Here is a 24553-nt window from a genome sequence, read left to right as displayed (position 1 = left end):
GCCATCTCAGAAAAGAATCTAGGGGAGGGGGGAGGGAGTAGAAAACCTTCATAATCTGCTAATGTGCAAAACTTGATCATTTTTTCAGGTCAGTAGTTTAGATATGTTTATGACACTTACAAGTGGTTTTCGTTCAGTTTTTTAAAAAAATAATTACTCTAACTAATGTAATGTTGGGGTTCAGACGTGGTGAAGAAATAGCTCTTATATCAATAATTCAGACGGATGCAGACAGATTACAATCTTAGGCCCGTTTCAGACGGATGCTCTAAGGGCGTGCCAAACTCAATTCAAGCACAACATTTTGACAAAGTCACAATTAAGTACATGAGTAGAGCGCCGCCTGAAACAATTAAGTTCACCTCGATGCTCTTTTGACGCTAGCACGCCTTCCTCTGGTGCACTGTAGTTTCATTAAGAGCTCCAGCGGTGCACTGAACTAAGCTGCACTTAATGCTAAGGTACACAAATGACATGCTAAAGAGTACTGTGTATCTCACAATACTACGCTAACCACCCGCCAGGACCAATCATGGCAGAGGTCACGGAGGAGCAGCGGTCCAGATCTCCAATAGAAGACAGCTCATTGGAAACTGGGTACGTATGAAAATACATTTTAAAACTGTTGTTTTAAATTTCATGTTCCTAATTTAAATGAATGTAAAAATGGGGTTCTGTGAGCCTTTTGTTGTGATTTACCGTTTTCAGAGTTTGGGTGCTTAATGTGTTTTTATGCAGTCATCCGTCTATACGGAATCAAATCATTCATTTATCCAATACTGAGAGATATTAATTAATTTAATTTAATTAATTTAATTATTTTTTTACAATAAAAAGGAGACAGAAATGGTGGTTAAATGTGATTAAAACTTATTTAGCTGTATTTGTTTGACATGAGTGAACTGTGCTGTGTAGGCTTACTGTTCTCAAATAACAGAGTTTTTCTTTATAAACTTATGTCATCACTTGTCTGCGATGCGATTTTACGATGCACTGTGGTAGATTTCTTTGGAATAAGTCTGATACGCTTTCGGTTCACCAGTATGAAACCAATTGGTTCATCGAATTTAATGAAGTTCGGCATGCCTCTGGAGCATCCGTCTGAAACTGGCCTTCATTTTATTACTGCAGCTCACACGCTGTGCACATTGTACAACTCAACTCACTTCCTGGTTTGTCAATAAGGTTTATTGAATACAAGACCCTTAAATTACTTTATACAAACAATCAGAAGGCAAACACTGATACACTGCTGCAAAACAAGCTTAATGCTAACAGGACAGTTTAACCAATTGACTTTAGCCTTTTAACAGTAAGTATTTTTCTGTTATTTTATTAATTGTATGAATGATGTTTTATTAATTTTAATTATTTTACATGAATTATTCATTGTGTAAATATAAATGTTAACCTAACTTTGAAATACCTACTGGTCCTGAATGTATTGGTCCTAAATAATGACAAGAATAATCTTCCACTAACTTGAATATGTTTCAATTGCTGTTATCCCCTTATTTAAATGTCCTTATTTTTTACCACAACAAAACCAGAATGGTAGGAAATTCTCTTCTACATTGTATTACAGTGCTTATATTATTATTCTACATTGTATTACAGTGCTTATCATTATTCTACATTGTATTACTGTGCTTATATTATCATTATTCTACATTGTATTACAGTGCTTATATTATCATTATTCTACACTGTATTACAGTGCTTTTAATATCATTATTCTACACTGTATTACAGTGCTTATATTATCATTATTCTACATTGTATTACAGTGCTTATCATTATTCTACATTGTATTACAGTGCTTATTATTCTACAGTGTATTACAGTGCTTATTATTCTATAGTGTATTACAGTGCTTACCATTTTACATTGTATTACAGTGCTTTTAATATCATTATTCTACACTGTATTACAGTGCTTATATTATCATTATTCTAAACTGTATTACAGTGCTTATTATCATTTTGTCCATTTTATGATACATAAGTTTTGTTTTTTCAGTTCATCCATAAATGTAACACAGCGACTCTTGTATGTTACACACGGTTGTTCAGGCAGCTATAAAGGAGGAACAATTCATTTCAGTTCAAACTCCATCATTTCAACACTATAAATAATTGAAGGTATTGTAGTTCTGAAACCCAGGACTGGCGCAGGGGGGTTCAAGTCATGCCAAGCTTAACAATATACTAATACTGTATTACACTAAATACAAATAAACAAAATTAAGGGGCTTATGCAGCACTACATGACTATATTCAAAACACTACTACAGATATGTAGGACTGGATGAAATGATTATTCAACAACTTTGATATGTTCCTGGTGCTATTTAGAGAAATCAGACAATGGAATATTTGCATTTAACTTGCGTTCATGCATCTGATCTGGTGACCCTTTTAACATAAATGATAAACCCGGCGAACATCCCATGGTCAGGTCAAACTTCTTGTTTGTAGCGTGTCATAATATGCGAGTTGATTAATATATTATAATATAGTCAATTCAGTCATCAACAGCTTACCCACATTAACAAGCAGTGATGAACTTACACCGAGTAAGTCTATATTAAACTTAATTAACCATGACATACAGTAGACTATACAAACTGTTTAGCTGTCCCCAGGGACAGGAAAGATTCCCATTGCATATCAGCGTGATCCATTCCTGGTTTTACCATAAAACACACCTGCACTTTACCTATACACTGTGGCTACTCACGCTCCTAGTAAAACCTGGAATGGGTTAAACATGCAATAGGAGTCTTATTTCCATCTGTGTGTCCTACAAAAGTTACAACCAAGTGTTTGCAACTGTTGTATCGTGCATGTAGAAAGCACTGTGACTTAAAGATAACCAGTCTGCATGTTTGTCAATGCAACAGACAATGGAAAACCAATGACAAAACATAGACTGCTAGAGATCACATGGACGTCGTTTTACTAACGTGTCAGATGTTAGTAGTCCTAACTGCTGCAAACAAGCGCAGATCATTAATTAAAGACAATTCACACTCGTTATGGAAATCTTAAATAAAATACAGCTAAAAAAAACAAACAAAAAACTTTTCACTGTCAGCATGAATTGCTTGACAGGGAGGGTTGATTGTATTGTTTTGCTTTGCTCCACGGCACTGAATCGGAATGCCCAAACATCATTTGTTTTTACACTCTGACAAAAAAAGGCGTGGGCTACAAATTCCCTGATAGAAAACTCGGTATGTGTGCCTCACAAGACATTAAAAACATTAACAATAACGCCATGTACATTACACCATTAGAGGACGTTTTTTTTTATGAAAAACCTGACTGAAAAACGTTTTTGTTCATCAGATATTGTACTCAGCTGAGACGCGTCTAACACCAATCTAGACGAAGCCTTACACCTATAATATCTCACTCTGAAATTATTAAACAGCGTTTTCTACACGTGCATCAGTCCTGGCTGTCGCGTTTGAAGTTTAATACAACACCTTTAAAGTTGGATATTCCTGGACCTTCAGTGCCATGGAGAGTTGAGCAGCTATTTCCTGTACCGCCATCTTTGATTGGGGAAAAAAATTCACATTAAACTGGAGACCTACAAAATACTGCACTGCATCATGGGCTAACCCAGCACCGACAGACTAAATAAACACATTTTCCAGTGTTACACGTTTTTTTTTTTTGTTTTTTTTTAAGTCAGTCAAATTATAAAAAAAAAATAAAAATACACTGTATTAAAAATAAAAAATAAAACTAACACGAAAAAAAATATCGTTTTAAATAAAAAATATATTTTCTTGACAGCAATATAACCAATTGCATTGGTTTATTTTGTTTAGGGTTATGATAGCCAATCGGCGTTAGAGATGGGCGGGGTATATTGATTCGACTAACCAATCAGAGAAAACATTAAACTGCATCGTGTACAGGTGAGACGTTGATAAAGGGGCGTGTGCATGATGTACCTGGAACGTGAACAAAACCTAACCAATAATGTTGAGTGATTTTTCAAAACTTAATCTGGGTAACAGTGATCTGGATTTTGTTTCCGATATTTTGTGCTCTAGATTTCTTTTTATCTGGATCGTTTTGATCCGTTTTTTGTTTTTGTTTTTTTTAAGAAAATGTCACTGCTGGATTACTTCTATCCAAATTATAGTTTCAGTATGCAATTGGGAGAGGGAGCGCTCTTGTGTTTTGGAGACGTGTTTATTATAATGTAAGTAAAAAAAAAAATTGAGCGAAATCAAGTAGTAGCAGCTAGACAACTATAAAAATAGTCAGTTTAAAATATAAACCTACTTAAAAAACAACAACAATATTAAAGGTTTATGATAAATTCGTTTATATATATATATATATATATATATATATATATATATATATATATATATATATATATATATATAGTAGCGATCTTGGTTAACGCAGACAGGTGCATCACACAGGGCGAAGTAATCCACGCACGGGCGGAGGGAGGGCGGGCGCTTATGCCTTCGTGTGATTACGTCACTTACCAGCCCCCACGCTACACTTCCCTGCCGGTTTGAATCCCCCCTTACTTGCTCACCATGCTACAGTACGACGATTGCGTGCCAGGGTACCCGCGTCTACTTCTAACATCAATGTAGCGATCTCTGGTAACGCAGACAGGCGCATCACAGAGGCAGAGGGCGGGTACGAACCCGGGACCTCTCGCACTAAAGCATATTGCCGGTACCGCTGTACAAAATAGCCGGCAAAATAGTATCGACGACATGCTTCAATGCGAGAGGTCCCTGGTTCGCGCCCGCTTTTCGCCTCTGTGTGGATTGCATCGCTCTGTGTGATGCGCCTGCTTGCGTTAACCGACATCGCGACAATATATATATATATATATATATATATATATATATATATCATGTGTAAAAAAATAATGTAATTGTATGTAAAAATAATGTGATATCTTGTAACAATTGTAAGTCGCGCTGGATACGGGCTTCTGCTAAGAAATACATAATAATAATACTATATATGAGAGAGAGAGTGATCGTCTGCAAATCGATGCCTCATTTGGAGTTTTTTTTTTTTTTTTTTTTTTTTAACATTTACTGGCAACGTAATAACTTTGTCATTAACAAACAAACTACATCATTCTACAATTTTACGATGAATAAGCTTGGAATGTGTACTTTGCAGAAATAAAGTGTGTGGGTTGCAGACTACATTTTTACAACACGGTACGGTGTAACACGATATGTTATTATTTCAAAAAAATGTTTTTTTGATAATTTAAATGACCTGACTCACCAGGTGAGTGTAACAGTTTAGTTAATTAGCAACCATAGTGGTAGATTAATTAGGGTGAACAACATGACAACAAGCAGATAAACAATACGTTGAAGAAAAACGAGGACTTTTTGATAAACCATTTAAGAGTGCCCTTCAAGAAAGACATAACGAAAATGGTGGTTGTTGGATTTTTCCATACAAGCTCGGGTACCATTTACAAAGATAATAATAATAATAATAATAATAATAATAATAATAATAATAATAATAATAATAATACATTTTCATTAACGCGGGAGGCTAAAGCTGTCGACCTAAGTGTGTACATTCATTTCCCCAGTCTTTATGAGCTGCAGTAACAGTTTCACTTCCATTGTTATTGTGAAGTTGAACTTTTTGTTCCTCTTATAAAGTTCTCACTTCTATGGAGAAGCCCTCTCCCCGTGTCAGACTGCATGGGTCCCTTTTCAGGTAGCACCACGGGTAACACATGTTACATCCTGCTTGACTGAATCAGTGGACAGCAAATGAGTTATATACTTCCTCAAAAGGTGTACATTGTCCAGGACAGATGACATTGAACACAGACAGGAATACAACAATTGAAAACAATAATTTGAACACTGGAACTTGTTCAGTTCTTTTCTGGAACTTCTGTCTTATAAAGCAGTGGTTCTCAACCCTGGTCCTGGGGACCCACTGTCCTGCTGCTTTTTGTTCCAACCAAGCTCTCAATTACTTAATTGAAACCTTAACTGAACTAATAATTAGCTTAATTTGACTTTTTTAAATTGTTTAGCTTACAAAAAAGTTGGAGAATTGAAGTTCCTTAAATAATTTTATATTTAACTTGGAACCTCTAACTGTTTAAAATAATTAAAAAGCTCTGATTAGGCAAATTATAGTTCAATTAAGGATTCAATTAAGTAATTGGTTGGAACAAAAAACAGTAGGACAGTGGGTCCCCAGGACCAGGGTTGAGAACCACTGTTATAAAGGACCGTTCTTAGATACCTGGTAACAGGGTGAATCTAATCTAGTGGTGCACAACTCAGGTCATGGAGGGCCGGTGTCCCTCCTGGTTTTTGTTCTAACCATACCCTAAATTAGTTAATTAGACCAATTAAGCTTCTAATAAGGTCCAATAAAGTACTTTAGGGTGCAGTTGGAATAAAAACCTGCAGGGACACCAGCCCTCCAGGACCAAGTTGTGCACCACTGATCTAGACCATCAAACATGTTTAATATAAAATGTTGCCCTAAATGTATGCCACACATTCCAAACACCTAATAAGCCACTTTTTGAGCCTTTTAAATTGAACGACGGTGTGTAATATCAAATATTTTTCTCAGCCTTCTTCAAGGGAGGGCAACCAAACAATAACCCTGCGTGCAGCCAGTTATATATATGGAACGAGGGGAGGGCCTCCACCGTAGCCGGCTCTAGTCATCGGCGATGCAGGATTCCATCTCTGAGGGCCAGTCCGGGCCACTGGGACCAGAGCCACTTGATGGCCTGTGATATCAGGGCTATCTCCCCCCCAGGCGGCCTCCTCTGAGCCTCCAGCTACTGCAGGACTGGGTGGAGGTCTGGGTCTTTCGCCTGGCGGTCCTTCCAGTCCGCCCAAACTATCGGCACCACCACCCGACACGGCACCTCCTCCAGGGGCCCCCGCAGCTCCGCCTCTCTCTCTCTCTTCCCTCTGCTCACAGTGTGAACAGCCGTCTGTGGCGCAGGGCCAGTGGGACAGGGCATCAGCATTCTGGTGCTTCTCCCCGGAGCGATGTTCAATGGTGTAGTGAAAAGGCTGGAGCTGATCTATCCACCTGGCGACCTGCCCCTCGGGTTCCCGGAATGTCAACAGCCACCTCAAGGCCACATGATCGGTACGGATGTGGAAAGGGAGTCCACAGAGAGTCCTGTAGTGGCGCACCGCTTCTAAAATGGGCAGCAGCTCCCTCCGGGTGACGCAATAGCGGCGCTCGGCTTTGCTGAAAGTTCAGCTGTAGTTAGCCACTACCCCCTCCCCATCAGATCCCAGTTGCACCAGCACGACACTGATCCCCTCGTCGCTGGCATTGGTGTCAAGGATGAAAGGCAGCTGCACTTCGGGGGTGGGTCAACACGGGGGACTGGCAGAGCCTGTTCTTCAGCTCGTCGAAAGCACCCTTACAAACCTCCGGTAGTAGGACGCGAGCTCCAGGAACCCTCTCGCCTGGCGGGGGTTGATGGGGGTAATCCAGTCACGGATGGCAGCAAACTTGTCCTCCTCTGTGTTGATCCCTTGCGCACTCACACGGTGACCCAGGTAGGAGACCTCTCATCGGAGCAGGTGGCATTTCTCCGGGTGCAACTTCAGCACTCTCCTCAGTGCAGTCAAGGCAGCTGGGAAGGTTCCTCTGTGGACCAGCAGGTCATCCAAGTACACCCGGAACAGGACCTTCTCCATGAGGCGCTCGAAAGTGGCAGGGGTGTTGCAGAGGCCGAAGGGCATCACGGTGAACTGCCACAACCCTTGGTCGGTGGAGAAGGAGGTCTTGGGGCAAGCTGACAGGGAGGGCGCCACCTGCCAATATCTGCTGCGGAGATCCAGTGAGGAGAACCACCTGGACCCTGCGACCAGGTCCAGCGACTCGTCGATGCGGGGAGTTCTTTGCCGTGGTGTTGTTCAGTTGCCTGTAATCGATGCAAAAATGCCACTTGCTGTGCTTCCTCATCACCATCACCTCAGGGGAAGACCAGGGGCTGTCAGATGGCTCGATCATCCCTGTGGCTCTCATTTCCTCCATGATCTGGTCTGTGGCCCCCTGGTGGGCCAGCGGCATGTGGTGGGTGCGTTGCTTGACAGGTCGGGCGTTGCCGGTATCAGTTTGATGTTGCACCAAATGTGTCCTCCCCACGTCCTCTGAAGTAGTGGCAAAGCCATGTCGAAACTCAAACAACAGCTCCCACAGCTGGTGCTGCTGCTTCGGGCAAAGCCCCTCACAGTTGTTGCGCTAGACCATGGACACCGTGGCCATTGCATGGTCTTCTGCCATCAGTGGAGTCAGCAACTGGCGGGGGACGGGAACCTGGATGAGAAGAAGAAGAAACAGACTAAATTGTAGTTCCTCCCCATTCCTTACGTGCTCCCAACCTTAACACAGACCCCCAGCCTCTCTCTGATCTGTCACACTGCATGTTCGGTAACCTCAGACTCACTCTGTTGCTCTGTCAGTCAATCTTGTTATCTGTCTCTCACACTATCTTGCTCACTCACTCTCTCAATGGTCCGGCCAATCACAGCTCTCCCTTGTGTGAGCACACACACACACACACACACACACACACACACACACTCCCCATATCTAGGTGGCATGGTCTGAACTCTAACAATACACAAAACACCAAAGCACAGGACACACAAACAGGACAAACAACCAGGACAACACAAAGTCCAACAAGGTCATTTTTAGTTGGCCGGGTTGCTACAGTATTTTTAGGCAAAGTTTAATAATACTTTACCTAGACATACGCTTACACTCAATAACACGAATTGCTATAGTCCAGAAAAGTGTTGCTTTCATAAAAGGGGCCCATTTTGTCTTCTGAAATACCATTTTTTACTTGATTAGATAGTAGATATTAATCAAGCAACAACATTTTGATATGTTTACTAAAATCTGTCTTAATATGACCTTTAATCCCAAAGGTTTTCGGAAAATGTAAGGTTACAGAAAACGTGCCCTACAGAGGAATTCTTGCGTGCTGTAACTGCGCTGACGCCAAGTTATTACACAAACCGTGTGTGTTTATTTAAAATAGGAAATTGCTCAAAATATAATACGACTTGAATTAAATCAACGAAGACTGGCATTTATGTTACAGGTTAAACATTCAGCTGTTCGTGTCTTTCCTGTTAATGTAAGCCCCAATTTTACCTGAATAATAAGTGTGTGGTGTTTTTAATTAAGTTCACATGACCCGTTTAAAATCAAGAAATGGTATGTTGTCATATTTTGGTATTTGTAACAAATAGAGATCTGGTGGCTGTTGTACTGTTTTACAACTGTTATACTTCTTTACATCTGCATACCAGTTTATCATAAGTGTTTATATTTTAAGTATTTTATTGACATGTACCAATTTCCGACAGGTGTGTTTCTGCTGTCAAAAAGTGGTATGCTTGTATTTCAAGTACTTTTAAAGTTTCTGACAGGTTTTTCAGTGCTACAGAAGTGGTACATCTATATTTCAACTAATTCTAGTACATCACCTACTTTCTGACTAGGCTTAAAGTCTGATTTGCAAAGGCATTGCTCTGCTGCATAATCTATGTGTTGATATGCTCCTCACTTGTTCTGGGACAGAAACCTTTTTTTCTTCATTATTTGTACTGGAGGAAAGCATGGCTCTATTATGTAATTATGTATTTGGGTTATTATATGTATGTTAATGATACACCACATGCATACATTTCAATGTACACAATGTACATTTAATAAACATCTTTATCAATACATAATTAAATCAATAAGTTCAATAAAATCACAATGTACCATGTTTCAAATGGGCGGTCCATGTATTAAGTCACGAAAGTGATTTGCGCATGCGTGACCAGTAACTGGGCAAGCGCAGTAGTTTGTATACCAGTTTCGGTGATATACCAGAAAATGACATGAGATCTGTACTAAATAATACATACAATGATGTGCTTGTCACTTCATCTTTGTATAATCATATGAAATGAAAACATGCTAACGACTAGCTATTTAAAATATAATGTGGACATAATATGAATTTACGTTATTAGAAATAATATATATATATATATATATATATATATATATATATATATATATATATATATATATATATATATATATATATATATATATATATATAACAGAAAGTCTCGAAACTTAGATGGCTGGCGGAATAAAATAAAATAATAAATAAATAAAAAAGCACACAAGTGCTGAGTTGACAAATGTAGTACTGAGCTCGGTAAATAGATTGCAAGTAAGGTGGACTTGAGTTTGATTTTGAAATTGAGAGAGAGAGAGAGAGAGAGAGAGAGAGAGAGAGAGAGAGAGAGAGAGGGAAAAGAAAACCGGCTGACTGGGGCACGAAGGTATGTGTGTTTTTCTCCTAATTTATTTTTGTTATTTTAAAATAACAGCTGTGACCGTTTGTGGCACTTGTACGATGGGTTGTTGGGGGTGTTTGCTGACAATGCATCTGTGCATCAAAGAAGATGTTTATTTTCGTTGCGTTTCCCTGTAGTACGGACAGCGGCGGCGGCAGCAGTACTGTAGGTGGAGAAGGAGCCCTATTGGTGTTTCGTGCAAATGACCGCTTTGGTCGAAACAAAAGCCTTGGTTGGTGCTGAAAAAAAAAATCATCAGACAGTATTACAACCAAGCCACTTTCGCCATGTTTTTTTTGTTTTTGTTTATTAACATTCAGTTGTTTTCAGTCGACTACCCTCGAGCGCCACTTGTCATTTCAATCAGATTTTGATTAACAGATTTCAAGTCTTTTCACTTTTGGGTTCTTTGGTGGTTAAGAGTTTTCAAGAAAAAAAATGAGCGTCTTTTTAGAATACTTCCGAAACTGCATTAAATCTTGTGAACTGCCAAACGATTAACAGCTCTAAATCTGTTTTTTCTTTCTGAAAAGAAACCTCTGTTAGATAAAATATCAGTGTAATTTACGGTTCACTTTCTGTGTATAGTATTGTGTCAAGGTAGAATCTGACACTACTACAATTGCCGAAAGGGATGGCGTTATCATTGAATGAAAACATATTATTGAATCATTACATTTTGTAATCTACATTCTCCTCCTAGTTGTTGGCTGCCTATGTGTTCTGTTTACGCGGGGAAAACATTCAGCGTAGCCTTGTAGAATAGTAAACAACTTCATTAATAAGATTGAATAAAACCTGTTGAATTGGGGGATGTCTCGTGATGTTTTTCACATCTGAAAAATGATAGCTTGCATTGCATTTTGAGCGTACGTAGTCCCAATCTAGCACTAAAAAACGCTTGAACATTGATCATTGCAAAATGTCATTCAATCAAATGCAAACTGGTTTCTTAGTTTTCACACTTAACATTTCAGTAAGGCTTTCAAAACAGTATATCTTTTTTATTTATTAACAAATGCACATAACAAGGAGGAGCAACTGCTCAATCGCTGCTTGAATGATGTGTATACTAGTATATCATAAAATGCATTCTTTTAAGGGGAAAGATACCGGGAAAGATATGTGCTGTTTTCTTGCTATGCAGGTTTTACATGTCAATACTAGCTTGCAGGTGCTCACAGCACAGACAGAGAGAGTGCAAACTTTCAAATGTCCAGGTTAATGTCAGTGTCACGCTGACTGGTCACATGGATACAGTATCACTAGGAGGACGGAGTATTTAAGAAAGTGGTGTGTATCGTCTGCCTTGAGCATCTTTCCTACAGTTTCTGTTCTTTATTTATCTTCTGCACTATTGCATGCATTATCCTTGTACAGTTTATTAATGGAAAATGACATCTATATGCTGTTTTACTTTAAAAAATAAATAAAATAAAATAAAATGTTCACCATGCCTGCAGTGGTTTTGTTATTAACCCATCCTGTATCTACAGCTGGTTGTGTTGAAATTCTTATGTGATTTTTTTTTTCCAGCAGGCAATTCTATTATTATTATTATTATTATTATTATTATTATTATTATTATTATTATTATTATTATTATTATTATTTATACAACATCTGCAGAATTGCAGAATAAAAAGGTTAATAGTTACACTCTGGTGTGTACCAGCTGTAATTGGAGAGAATACAAATGTAATTGCTATATAGAGGCCACAGGGAAGAATTAAAACAATCACTGTGATGTTATGACCAAAACAGAACATGATATGCAAAGTGATTCTAAACAAGGAGAATACACACAGTGCAGATTCATGTGGTCATTTAGAGGCCTACATGTACCAAGTTGTTTTTTAACTATAGCCCCGACTACAGCTTTATGAAGGGGAAGGACTGTGTTTTTTTTTCTGTTTTTCTTGCATCATATTTAATCTTCAGAAATAATAAGTTTTAAAAACAAACGCTAACGTGCTTACAAGCCTGCTCAGAAATGTGAAGAATGTATTCACACCACACAAATTACAGGGTTGGTGTAAATAATACTGTATTTCAGCAACCTACCATTGTAATTAGGAAGGTTAAGTTAACAAATCTCATGAGGTAGCACAGCAGAACTTGCAGTTTGTCATTTTAAAAGGGTCCATTAATTAGGATATGGCTAATTGGATTTGCAATGATCTGATGGTTTAACCTTGCTACCTATCTAATTCCAGTATTCGTGTATTCCAGTTTTTATAAGGTTAAGTATATGTTACATTGTAATCTGCAATCAGATTGCAACCTGATTTTAAAACACTTTCAGCATGATCTAATATCCAACTACAGACATGCTTTTTACAATGTAAAAAAGTGGATGCAATCAGGGACAGAGTTGTGGTAGACTAGATCTGTTCTCTGCTGTTATATGACAAGTGCTTTGGTCTATTTTTAAGGTCCAGGTTTTTAATCAGAAATGTCAGTAAAAATGCTGCTTACACTTTGACTTTAACCAAACTGGTTATTCTGCGACAGGTTGCTTTAGAATGCAGCCTCTGGAAGCTTTACCTGTGTGTGAAAATTATACAGATTTGCATAAGAGATCCCTCTTGTCATATCATGTCTGTATAAGGCTGTTTTCTTCTCTTTATTAACAGACCTGGGGTCATTTGTAATTGTGTAATTTGTCATTTGTTGCAATTACAATGTAATTGTAATTGTAATTATACTTGAAACTTGTCACACCTGCATAATTGTAATTACCGTATACAATTACAGTTCACACCTTTCCAAGCTTAATCATTCACAGTTCCATGTGTTTTACATTGAGCGAACAATATTCTCATATTTTCAACCACTTTTAGTGACCCCATTTGAAAAAATGTTATACAGTAGTATGTTTCTGTATTTGTACCTGTGATTGCTGCTTGATAGAATAAACAGAGTACACATGTTAATGTGTGGAGCTATTTATGTTTCTTTTTAGTGTATTTGTAATTATTATTGCTGCAGAATTGTAATTGTAATTGAACAAAATAGCATTGTAATTATAATTGATCCCAGGTCTGATTAACAATAACACATCTATTTGTGTATTAATAAGTGTATACAACACGTCCTCAAACTAAAGTGTTGCCATCTGAATAACAAAATAATACATTTCAGTGATATTGCAGTATAACACACACTAAGGGATTGACTAAAGTCAATTTCAGCACCCTACCTGCTAGTGAATAATGACCAAAACAAAGCTGCATCTCGGTGGGTTAAAGTGTATTATAAAAAGTAAAATGTGAACCAGTAAAATCAACACAAAAAGAGCCATAAGAGAATCAATGTGTTTATCAGACATGTGTGCTTAGCTGCGGACTTTACCCAGGCACAACTTGAAATGAAAACATTATTTATACAGGTTACTGTTACAGTTTTGGAAATAAAGCCAATAACCCTCTTCTCTACTGGACACAGGCCATGTCTAATCACAACATGCATTATCTGTGGGAACCCTTGTTTATTTAAGGGCAAGACAATGTTTTCTTTTAACAAATTGCAGGTGTAACTCAACAAGTGTGTGTTCTTAAAACAAAAGATGAAACACTTTCCTCCCAATAAATAGGTTTTCTTCAAAGGCCGCATTGCTCCGAATGGCACATTTTGTGATAATTGTGATTATATATATATATATATATTTTTAATGCCTATCCGTGCTTTAGATCTGTGCTTTTTTTCCTGTTTTTTCCTTATTTCATTTGCTTCTTCCTGTTCTAATGTTCCTGTTCTCCTCCTGGATGCATGCCCCTTGTGGTGAGGATGTGTATTCGTACCTATGCACATACATTCGGTAATCCAATTGTAATGGCTCTTGGTATGGACCTTCTTTATCAAGCATCTTACAATCTGATGGTGATTTTCAGTGTACAATCACTGTTATCATTGTACATTAAGAAATATACTTCTGCTTTACAAAGGTCACAGACTTTTTAGAAAAGTTGATTTATTATTATTTGTTATAGTTTATATATATATACACACACACACACACTACCGGTCAAAAGTTTTAGAACACCCCCATTTTTCCAGTTTTTATTGAAATTTAAGCAGTTCAAGTCCAGTGAATAACCTGAAATGGTACAAAGGTAAGCGGTAAACTGCCAGAGGTTAAAAAAAAAAGTTTAGGTTACCAAAAACTGAAAAATAATATACATTTCGGAGTTATACAAAAAGGCCTTGGGTTAACAACTTACAGCTGTTCTGTAGCAATGGAAGTAAATTAAGCCTTGAAAGTTGATGCTAACAATTCCTACAGGTGTCCCAACTTTTGTTGATTACTTACAAACCCTCTGTCTGTATAAAAGCAGTGTTGGAACAGACTGTGTTATTACACCCTCTTAAGCATTATTTGGACAGTATTGTACTGCAGGAAGTAGTATATTGCTCTCATAATGGCGAGAAAAAGGCAATTAACAAAGAAAGACAGACAGACCATTATAACCCTTAAAAGTGTAGGTCTTTCCTTTAGAGAAATTGCAAAGAAAGCCAAGGTGTCAGTGAGTACAGTTTCCTACACCATCAAAAGGCACTTGGAAACTGGAGGAAACTGACAGGAAGAGGTCTGGCAGACCCAAAGCCACAACAGAATCAGAAGACAAGTTTCTGAGAGTCAACAGCTTGCATGATAGGCAGCTCACAGGACAACAGCTTCAAGCACAGCTTAACACTGGTCGAAGTAAGCAAGTTTCAGTTTCAACTGTGAAGAGAAGACTTCGAGCTGCAGGTTTGACAGGTCGAGTGGCAGTAAGAAAGCCATTGCTAAGATGGCAAAATAAGAAAAAGAGGCTTGCCTGGGCCATGAAGCACCGCCAGTGGACTACTGAAGACTGGAAGAAGGTCTTATGGACCGATGAATCAAAATTTGAAATCTTCGGTTCATCACGCAGGGTTTTTGTACGCCGTCGAGTAGGCGAAAGGATGGTTCCTCGGTGTGTGACACCAACTGTCAAACATGGATGAGGAAGCGTGATGGTCTGGGGCTCTTTTGCTGGATCCAGAGTCGGCGACTTGCACAGAGTGAGTGGCACCCTGAACCAAAACTGCTACCACAGCATTTTGCAGCGCCATGCAATATCCTCTGGTATACGCCTAGTTGGTCAGGGGTTCATCCTACAGCAAGATAATGACCCAAAACATACCTCCAGGCTATGTCAGAACTACCTTAGAAAAAAAGAACAAGACGGTAGGCTTCAAATCAAGGAATGGCCAGCACAGTCTCCAGACTTAAACCCCATCGAGCTGGTTTGGGATGAACTGGACAGAAGGGTGAAAGCAAAGCAACCTACAAGTGCAACACATTTGTGGGAACTTCTGCAACAGTGTTGGGAAGAACTTTCCGAACAATATTTGATTACCATTGTGGAAAGAATGCCACGAGTGTGTTCGGCTGTTATATCTGCAAAAGGTGGCTACTTTGATGAGTCAAAACTTTTGACCGGTAGTGTGTATATATATATATATATATATATATATAAATATATAAAGAAGTTATAGCTTATGGAAGCATGATGGTTCATTCACTTTTGAAATAACAGCAAATAGTTTTTTTTATTATTATTTCCAGAATTAGTTTTATTATAGTACAGAAGCAAAACTGAACCAGGTAACAACAGACCAATAAGCCTGACTTCTATTATATGGAAACTTATGGAAACTATAATAAGATCCAAAATGGAAAATTACCTATATGGTAACAGTATCCTGGGAGACAGTCAGCATGGGTTTAGGAAAAGGAGATCGTGTCTAACTAACCTGCTTGATTTTTTTGAGGGTGCAACATCTACAATGGATAACTGCAAAGCATACGGCATGGTTTATTTAGATTTCCAGAAAATCTTTTTTTTTTTTTTGACAAAGTCCTGCATAAAAGATTAATTCACAAACTGAACGCAGTAGGAATTCAAGGAAATGCATGCACATGGATTAGGGCGTGGATAACATGTAGAAAACAGAAAGTACTGATTTAGAGGAGAAACCTCAAAATGGAGCGAGGTAACCAGTGGAGTACCACAGGGATCAGTATTAGGTCCTCTGCTGTATTAGGGCCTCTGCTATTCCTAATCTACATTAATGACTTAGATTCTGGTATAGTCAGCAAACTTGCTAAATTTGCAGACGACACAAAAATAGGAGGAGTGGCAAACACTGTTGCAGCAGCAAAGGTCATTCAAAATGATCTAGACAGCATTCAGAACTGGGCAGACACATGGCAAATGACATTTAATAGAGAAAAGTGTAAGGTACTGCACGCAGGCAATAAAAATGTGCATTATAAATATAATATGGGAGATACTGAAATTGAAGATGGAAAAAGACCTAGGAGTTTATGTTGACTCAGAAATGTCTTCATCTAGACAATGTGGGGAAGCTATAAAAAAGGCCAACAAGATGCTTGGATATATAATGAAAAGTGTTGAATTTAAAACAAGGGAGTAATGTTAAAACTTTACAATGCATTAGTAAGACCTTATCTAGAATATTGTGTTCAGTTCTTGTCACCTCGCTACAAAAAGGATATTGCTGCTCTAGAAAGAGTGCAAAGAAGAGCGACCAGAATTATTCCGGGTTTAAAAGGCATGTCATATGCAGACAGGCTTAAAGAATTAAATCTGTCTTGAACAAAGAAGACTACGCGGCGATCTGATTCAAGCATTCAAAATTCTGAAAGGTATTGACAATGTCGACCCAGGGGACTTTTTCAACCTGAAAAAAGGAACAAGGACCAGGGGTCACAAATGGAGATTAGTTAAAGGGGCATTCAGAACAGAAAATAGGAAGCACTTTTTTACACAGAATTGTGAGGGTCTGGAACTTGTTTCCATTTTTAAATAAAATTCCTTATCCTAGTTGCTTGTAGGCTTTGGCCTCTGTTGTGAAACCAAACATCTTAATTTCTTTTAACCCATTGAGTGTCATTGTCCTCATTTGAGGATAGGCTACTTGGTAATTTTTAACTAGCATCTGTTATATACATTTTATGTTTAATTTACTAAGCACTTGATTGGATACTTGATTTGGTCTACTCGTTGGGTAGTTCAAAATTGGTAAAATACCAACATTTTGTTAGTGATAAACTGAATATTGCTTTAATACCAATAACAGCCTACTATTGTAAGTCATATGCTAAGTCAGTAGTAAATTAAGCATTTTGAAATATTAAAACTACATAACATAACAACCTTCTGAGAATTTTGCCCACAATTTTTTCTATTTATAAACCATGATATTTACTATACTATGATGTTAAAGCATTGTGACATTAGAAACAGCTAGTACAGTAATCCGTCGCATATCCTACTGCAGTGGGACCAGAGTAAGGGCGGATATGTAAAAAAGCTTATAATTTAATCCTGTTTTAAATACCATTATACACAGCTGCAACAATTACTATATTCACACAATTATTGTTTTGAGATTCAGCTTTTATTAGGGAGCTCCCCTAAATCCCTTGTTTAGAAAGATACAGGGTATTAATGCTTGTGACAGAGTAGCCATCTGCTGTGTTAGTGTGTGCATTCGCTGCTGAGTGACAGACAGGAGATCTAGATGGAGGTTTGTGGCGGAGTGTCCCGCCCCTATTTATTATTATTTGTATTTTTGTTTGCGGCGCGGGTAAAAGCGCCGCGTCTTTTATTATTATTTAAAAACCCCGTGAGGATGCATGGCTGATCAGCTACTGATTACTTAAATAGCTGACAGTCATGCATCCTTACCAAACGCGTGCAGACTCTGGCCGGGGGATAATAAGATAATTACCAACTAGTTAATCCCTCGGCCAGAGTATATAAACCTGCAGCTCTCTGCACTTGATGTTGGGGTGTTGGAGTAGAGAGTACGGGGAGCGGAGAGAAGGAATAATATTTAAAAAACAATTGCTAATACGTGCTGGATAATCCAGCACGGCACTTACTTGTTTGTTTATTTATTCGTTTGGCCCTCGTGCCCTTTTGTTTGTATTTTGTTTAAATATTTTGTTTGTTTGTTATTAAATACGCTGAGTGCTTTTGCACTCAGTTTCACCCGCCCATCCACTGTTTGGAGTCAGTTACTTCCTGGTCCGTGACGTCATCCACCACACCACTGCGAGCCAGACTGTCACATATGGTGTCAGAAGTGGGATAAAACAAACGCCTCCAATAGCTGGACCAGGAAAGAAAAGCTCGTTTTTTTGTTCGTTTTTTTTTTCCAAAGTGTTTTTGTGTGTTTTTGGGGAAAAAAAAAAAAAAAAAAAAAAAAATATGGGAAGAAGCGGACGGAGGAAGCAGCAGCTACAGCAGCGTGGGGCCGGTCGCAGGTCCCACTGTAGCTCAACCATGCTGGACGTCTGCCCCACCTGCTTGAAAGGTGAGGAGTGGTGCTTCGCTGTTGGGGAGGTGGGTCACATAGCACCCGACCAACCCCCTCCATGGCAGGAGAAAGAGGAGCCAGAGCGTCCAGTGAGGGAGGACCTGCATCCTCGAAAGAGGACGAATGCACTCTCCTCTGAGGGAGTCTGGGACTGGCTGGTGGAGCCGGGGAGGGATTATGAGGAAGCCCTCCCTGCAGTGATCAACCTCCTGTGGGCAAGAGATGGGGAGCGCTGGGAGGCCTGGGAACAACAACACCACCCAGCTTCCCTCCCAGACATCGCAGCCATGGTGTTCAACTACCTGGCTGCGGATATGGGAGAGACCCTGCTGCTGCCATCTCCAGCACAAAAGGGAGAGGAGCCATCGCTGCCGTCTCCAGCGCCAGAGGGAGAGGAGCCATCGCTGCCGTCTCCAGCGCCAGAGGGAGAGGAGCCATCGCTGCCGTCTCCAGCGCCAGAGGGAGAGGAGCCATCGCTGCCGTCTCCAGCGCCAGAGGGAGAGGAGCCATCGCTGCCGTCTCCAGCGCCAGAGGGAGAGGAGCCATCGCTGCCGTCTCCAGCATCAGAGGGAGAGGAGCCATCGCTGCCGTCTCCAGCGCCAGAGGGAGAGGAGCCATCGCTGCCGTCTCCAGCGCCAGAGGGAGAGGAGCCATCGCTGCCGTCTCCAGCGCCAGAGGGAGAGGAGCCATCGCTGCCGTCTCCAGCGCCAGAGGGAGAGGAGCCATCGCTGCCGTCTCCAGCGCCAGAGGGAGAGGAGCCATCGCTACCGTCTCCAGCATCAGAGGGAGAGGAGCCATCGCTACCGTCTCCAGCATCAGAGGGAGAGGAGCCATCGCTGCCATCTCCAGCATCAGAGGGAGAGGAGCCATCGCTACCGTCTCCAGCATCAGAGGGAGAGGAGCCATCGCTACCGTCTCCACCAGCAGAGGGAGAATGCCTGCTGGTTTCGCCTCCACAGCCTGGGGAGGAGCCCGAACGTCCTACGCCCGAGTGGGAGGAGCCCGAACGTCCTACGCCCGAGTGGGAGGAGCCCGAACGTCCTACGCCCAAGAGGGGGGAGTCGGTGCGTCCACAGCCCAAGAGGGAGGAGTCGGTGCGTCCACAGCCCAAGAGGGAGGAGTCGGTGCGTCCACAGCCCAAAGAGGGGGGAGTCGGTGCGTCCATAGCCCAAGAGGTGGAAGTCTGCGCTTCCACAGCCTTAGGACCCAAGCTGCAGTCCCAAGAGCCAGAAGGGGAGGAGTTACAGGCTCAACCCCCTGAATTTTTCTGGGGGGGAGAAGGGCAGGATGCTGGTGTTCCCCAGCAGCCTCTATTTATGCTGCTGAAGGGAGCACGGCACACGCCAGCCCAGCCGCCACAGCAGAGGGAGCCAGCACCGCCACAGCCTCCCTCTGAGTGGCCAGCATCCGCCCCATCGCCTCTGCCTCCACCACCACCAGGAGCAGAGCAGCAGGAGCTGCCTCTGTCTCCACCACCACCAGGAGCAGGGCAGCAGGAGCTGCTTCTGTCTCCACCATCACCAGGAGCAGAGCAGCAAGAGCTGCCTCTGCCTCCGCCACCTCCACCAGCAGAGGGTGAATGCCTGCTGGTTCCACATCCACCGTCGTGGGAGGACTGCTTGCCCCTCCCACCTCCACCAGCAGAGGGTGAATGCCTGCTGGTTCCGCCTCCACCGTCGTGGGAGGACTGCTTGCCCCTCCCACCTCCACCAGCAGAGGGTGAATGCCTGCTGGTTCTGCCTCAACCGTCGTGGGAGGACTGCTTGCCCCTCCCACCTCCACCAGCAGAGGATGAATACCTGCTGGTTCCGCCTCAGCCGCCGTGGGAGGACTGCTTGCCACTCCCAGCTCCACCAGCAGAGGGTAAATACCTGCTGGTTCCGTCTCAGCCGCTGTGGGAGGACTGTTTTCCCCTCCCACCATCGCCATTGCCTGGGGATGGCTGTTCTGCATCGCCTGGGGCTGCCTTTTGTTCTCCACAGGACACAGGGTACGAGGGAGAAGTGGAGCTCCCGCTGCCGCCTCCATGGCCAGGGGCTCCCCTCCCGAGTTCGCCTTCCGAGGGTCCGCTGCGGCTGCCGTCGCCTTCCGAGGGTCCGCTGCTGCTGCCGTCGCCTTCCGAGGGTCCGCTGCTGCTGCCGTCGCCTTCCGAGGGTCCGCTGCTGCTGCCGTCGCCTTCCGAGGGTCCGCTGCTGCTGCCGTCGCCTTCCGAGGGTCCGCTGCTGCTGCCGTCGCCTGGGGTCGCCAGGGATCCTGCTTCGCCTGGGGTCGTCGAGGGTCCGGCTTTGCCTGGGGTCGCCAGGGATCCTGCTTCGCCTGGGGTCGCTACACGATGGCCGGAGCTCCATGAAAGGGAGCTGCCAGAAATGAAGAAAGGGGGGGAGGTCAGGAGACCAGCTCCCCCAGCCGCACTTTCGCGGCTGGAGATCATGTGGTCGGAGCCCCACGGAGGGGAACTGCCGGCCATGAAGAAGGGGGGAGAGGTCAGGAGACCAGCTCCCCCAGCCGCACTTTCGCGGCAGGATAGAGTGTGGCGGGAGCCCCGGAAGAGGGAACTGCCGGCCACGAAGAATGGGGGGGTGCCAGAGATTCCACCATGGCCACCCCCCAGAAGTAACTTGCTTCCCCCTCTTCCGGGACTTTAAGACTGAGGGGGAGGTGGCCGTTGGGGCCATGTGTGCTGCGCACAAGGGGGGGCATGTGTGGCGGAGTGTCCCGCCCCTATTTATTATTATTTGTATTTTTGTTTGCGGCGCGGGTAAAAGCGCCGCGTCTTTTATTATTATTTAAAAACCCCGTGAGGATGCATGGCTGATCAGCTACTGATTACTTAAATAGCTGACAGTCATGCATCCTTACCAAACGCGTGCAGACTCTGGCCGGGGGATAATAAGATAATTACCAACTAGTTAATCCCTCGGCCAGAGTATATAAACCTGCAGCTCTCTGCACTTGATGTTGGGGTGTTGGAGTAGAGAGTACGGGGAGCGGAGAGAAGGAATACTATTTAAAAAACAATTGCTAATACGTGCTGGATAATCCAGCACGGCACTTACTTGTTTGTTTATTTATTCGTTTGGCCCTCGTGCCCTTTTGTTTGTATTTTGTTTAAATATTTTGTTTGTTTGTTATTAAATACGCTGAGTGCTTTTGCACTCAGTTTCACCCGCCCATCCACTGTTTGGAGTCAGTTACTTCCTGGTCCGTGACGTCATCCACCACACCACTGCGAGCCAGACTGTCACAAGGTTGAAGTCGATACGCCCCGCAGGCGAACAGGATTTATTTACATATCAACACTGAACTGCTCGGCGTGACAATACCACTACCAGCAATGGTTGTGCACGGAGCACATCAGTGTTTGAAAACTTTGGTGGGATCTACAATATCTGAACTAATATTCTCTGTTCAGTAATAAACTAACATTGCTGAAGAGCTTGATCATGGTGGATAAACGGCTAGGGCGGATATGTGACGGGCGGATACGTATTTACTGTATTTACTACCAATCACTGACTACAGTATGTTAATCCTGGGGCAGTATGTTAATCCTGGCGCCATTTGCAATAAAGTCATTCTTGAAGTTGGAATCGTAAGTCATACTGCTGGGTCAAGTTGGATATGTCTGGCTTGAAAAAACTGTTTGTTTAAAGCACTAAATTCACAAAGTATGGAAAAGAAAATATTATTTTTGTATTTAGCATTTTATTTGGTTTCATTTTGGTTTGCTTCAGCGGGTTTCATCACAGTTTATGGATTGTATAACCAGGCCTTCCAGTCGGTGGAATTGGAGGCTTTCCATCCCCCTCCTTTCCAATCTGACAGGGAGCGCCAGCTCCATACCCTGTGCCCAGTGCGTGCATTAGCGTATTATGTGGACAGAACTAAAAGCTGGAGGCAGTCAGAACAATTTTTTGTATGTTACGGAGCTAAGTCTCAGGGACATGCTCTGTCTAAACAGCGTCTATCCAAATGGATAACAGGTGCAATACAGACTGCTTATGAACTGGCCAGTCTGCCCCGCCCGAGAAGCTCACCGGCCATTCCACCAGGGGTCAGGCGACTTCATGGGCTTTGTTCCAGGGTGCATCTATTCAGGAGATATGCAGTGCAGCGGTTTGGGCTTCATCCCATACGTTTGACAGTTTCTATCGACTGAACTCGCAGAATCTTGGATTTGGCACAAAAATATTGAGGGCAGCTTCCCAGTCCATCCTCACGATAGAAAATGTGAGTCCTTTTAATGTTTTCAGTTACGGGAATATTGTTGTAGCACAAGCGGCTTTGCTTGGCTTGTAACTCAGTGTTGTATACCATGTCTTGTGACAGTTAGGTATACTCATATACAGTAAGATGGGTCCTTGCTTGTTTTATTCCAGCTATGATGGTATTGATTCAGGCACAAGGCGGTTTGGCTTGTCCTCTGCAGTTGCGTTCTGTATGCTCCATGTCCTTGTAACAGCTTGGATATACTCACCCATGTTGTAATGGTTAATATTCCCTACTTGACAGGGAATGTTAGGTTATTATCATAACCCTGGTTCTGAAATAGGAATATTAACCATTAATTTCCAGGTCACGGGGGCGGAGCAGCACTACGTCACCCTCCTCTGACGAGTGTCTTTGGTATAAAGTTTTCAGGTTTGGGTGTCTTAAAGGGAAACACCTGTTTTTTAATGGTTAATATTCCTATTTCAGGGATCAGGGTTATGATAATAACCTAACGTTCGCCAGTTACTAGCATGTTTTAACATGGTTATAAATGTCCTGTAATCCAGAGTTCTACCTATAGTGTTGTATGCATCTTACAGGAATTGTTACACCTCGAACAGGGACCCTCTGAAGTCAAACATCAGTATTATTTTAGTCAATATTCAATTTCTGCTGCTGGTTTTCAAATTGCATCCGTACTGTGTGCCACATATATACTGTGTGTGGGGGTGTGGCAAAGTGCCCCGCCCCTGTGTGCATTTGTGTGTATGCGTGCGTGTGTTAATGTTGGTGTATAGATTGGTACACGGGATATAAACGGGTCTGTGTTTCACGTGTGTTTAAAAAGTATAGATTTGTATTTAGGCACGGGATTGCACATCACGCACGTGCATTTAAAATATAATATGCGAGCACGGGGTTGCACAGAATTAATTCACGTGCTGGGATTCAAGTGAATAATTAATTAGTAATTGAATCCCAGCACAACAGTATATATAGAGACACATTTTCACTCACTGGGGGTTGGGTGTTCGGAAGAGGAGAACGGGTGAGAGAGAGAGGAGTAAACGTAAAGTGAAGATAGTAAATATAATAGTGTTTGTTCTCACCGTGTTTGTTTGTCTCCGTGCACCGTTTGTTAAGTGTCAGTCGTTTTGTCTGTGTGTTTATTTTGGCGTCAAGTGCCGTGTCCTGTTTTGTATTCCGTTGTTTAAACCTTTTATTTTGTTATTAAACGCTGAGTGCAGCCATTGCACTCAGCTCATCACAACCACCGTCTCTTTGTTTGGATTCCTTTCTGGTCTGACGCCACCCACTCTGGCCGTCTTTGTGACACGTGGTGTCAGAAGTGGGATAACCGCGCCTCCATTCGTCAGACCAGGAGGGGTTTTGTTTAGAAAAAAAAAAAAAAAAAAAAAAAAGAGGCAATGGCAGAAGACGCCATCAAACTGCGGGGCTGGTTCCTGGAGAATGCTGGGCTGGAGGCCCAGTCTCTGCCCATGGTCGTCCGGGCTCTGTGGATGATGGACTGTGAGAGATGGGAGGCATATCAGGAGGAACACA

General features: G+C 42.0%; 3 protein-coding genes across 6 annotated transcripts in view; 2 read left to right on the top strand and 1 right to left on the bottom strand.

The window, feature by feature from the left end:
* Nucleotides 1-3646, bottom strand: part of LOC117408496 (E3 ubiquitin-protein transferase MAEA-like) — a 36517-nt gene extending 32871 nt beyond the window's left edge. For both annotated transcript variants that reach the window (XM_034013509.3, XM_034013510.3), the window contains exon 1: nucleotides 3491-3646. In XM_034013509.3, coding sequence (XP_033869400.1) covers nucleotides 3491-3559 — 69 coding nt within the window. In that variant the 5' untranslated portion in view covers nucleotides 3560-3646. The remainder of the gene's footprint in view (nucleotides 1-3490) is intronic.
* Nucleotides 3647-10359: 6713 nt separating this feature from the next.
* LOC117409559 (C-terminal-binding protein 1-like) overlaps nucleotides 10360-24553 on the top strand; it is a 164254-nt gene continuing 150060 nt past the window's right edge. For 2 of the 3 annotated variants that reach the window (XM_034015797.3, XM_034015793.3), the window contains exon 1: nucleotides 10360-10387. The gene's annotated coding sequence lies outside the window, so the exon portion shown is untranslated. The remainder of the gene's footprint in view (nucleotides 10388-24553) is intronic. The other variant, XM_059004470.1, reaches the window with a different exon arrangement.
* Nucleotides 19698-21270, top strand: LOC131702403 (skin secretory protein xP2-like). Its single transcript, XM_059004471.1, has 2 exons — nucleotides 19698-20641; nucleotides 20761-21270. Exons 1-2 carry the CDS (start codon nucleotides 20095-20097, stop codon nucleotides 21126-21128), a joined length of 915 nt encoding a protein of 304 aa, XP_058860454.1. The 5' UTR covers nucleotides 19698-20094; the 3' UTR covers nucleotides 21129-21270.

This window comes from Acipenser ruthenus, chromosome 2, assembly GCF_902713425.1.
Source record: "Acipenser ruthenus chromosome 2, fAciRut3.2 maternal haplotype, whole genome shotgun sequence".
Taxonomy (NCBI): Eukaryota; Metazoa; Chordata; class Actinopteri; order Acipenseriformes; family Acipenseridae; genus Acipenser; species Acipenser ruthenus.
This window is presented reverse-complemented; position numbering and strand designations above follow the sequence as displayed.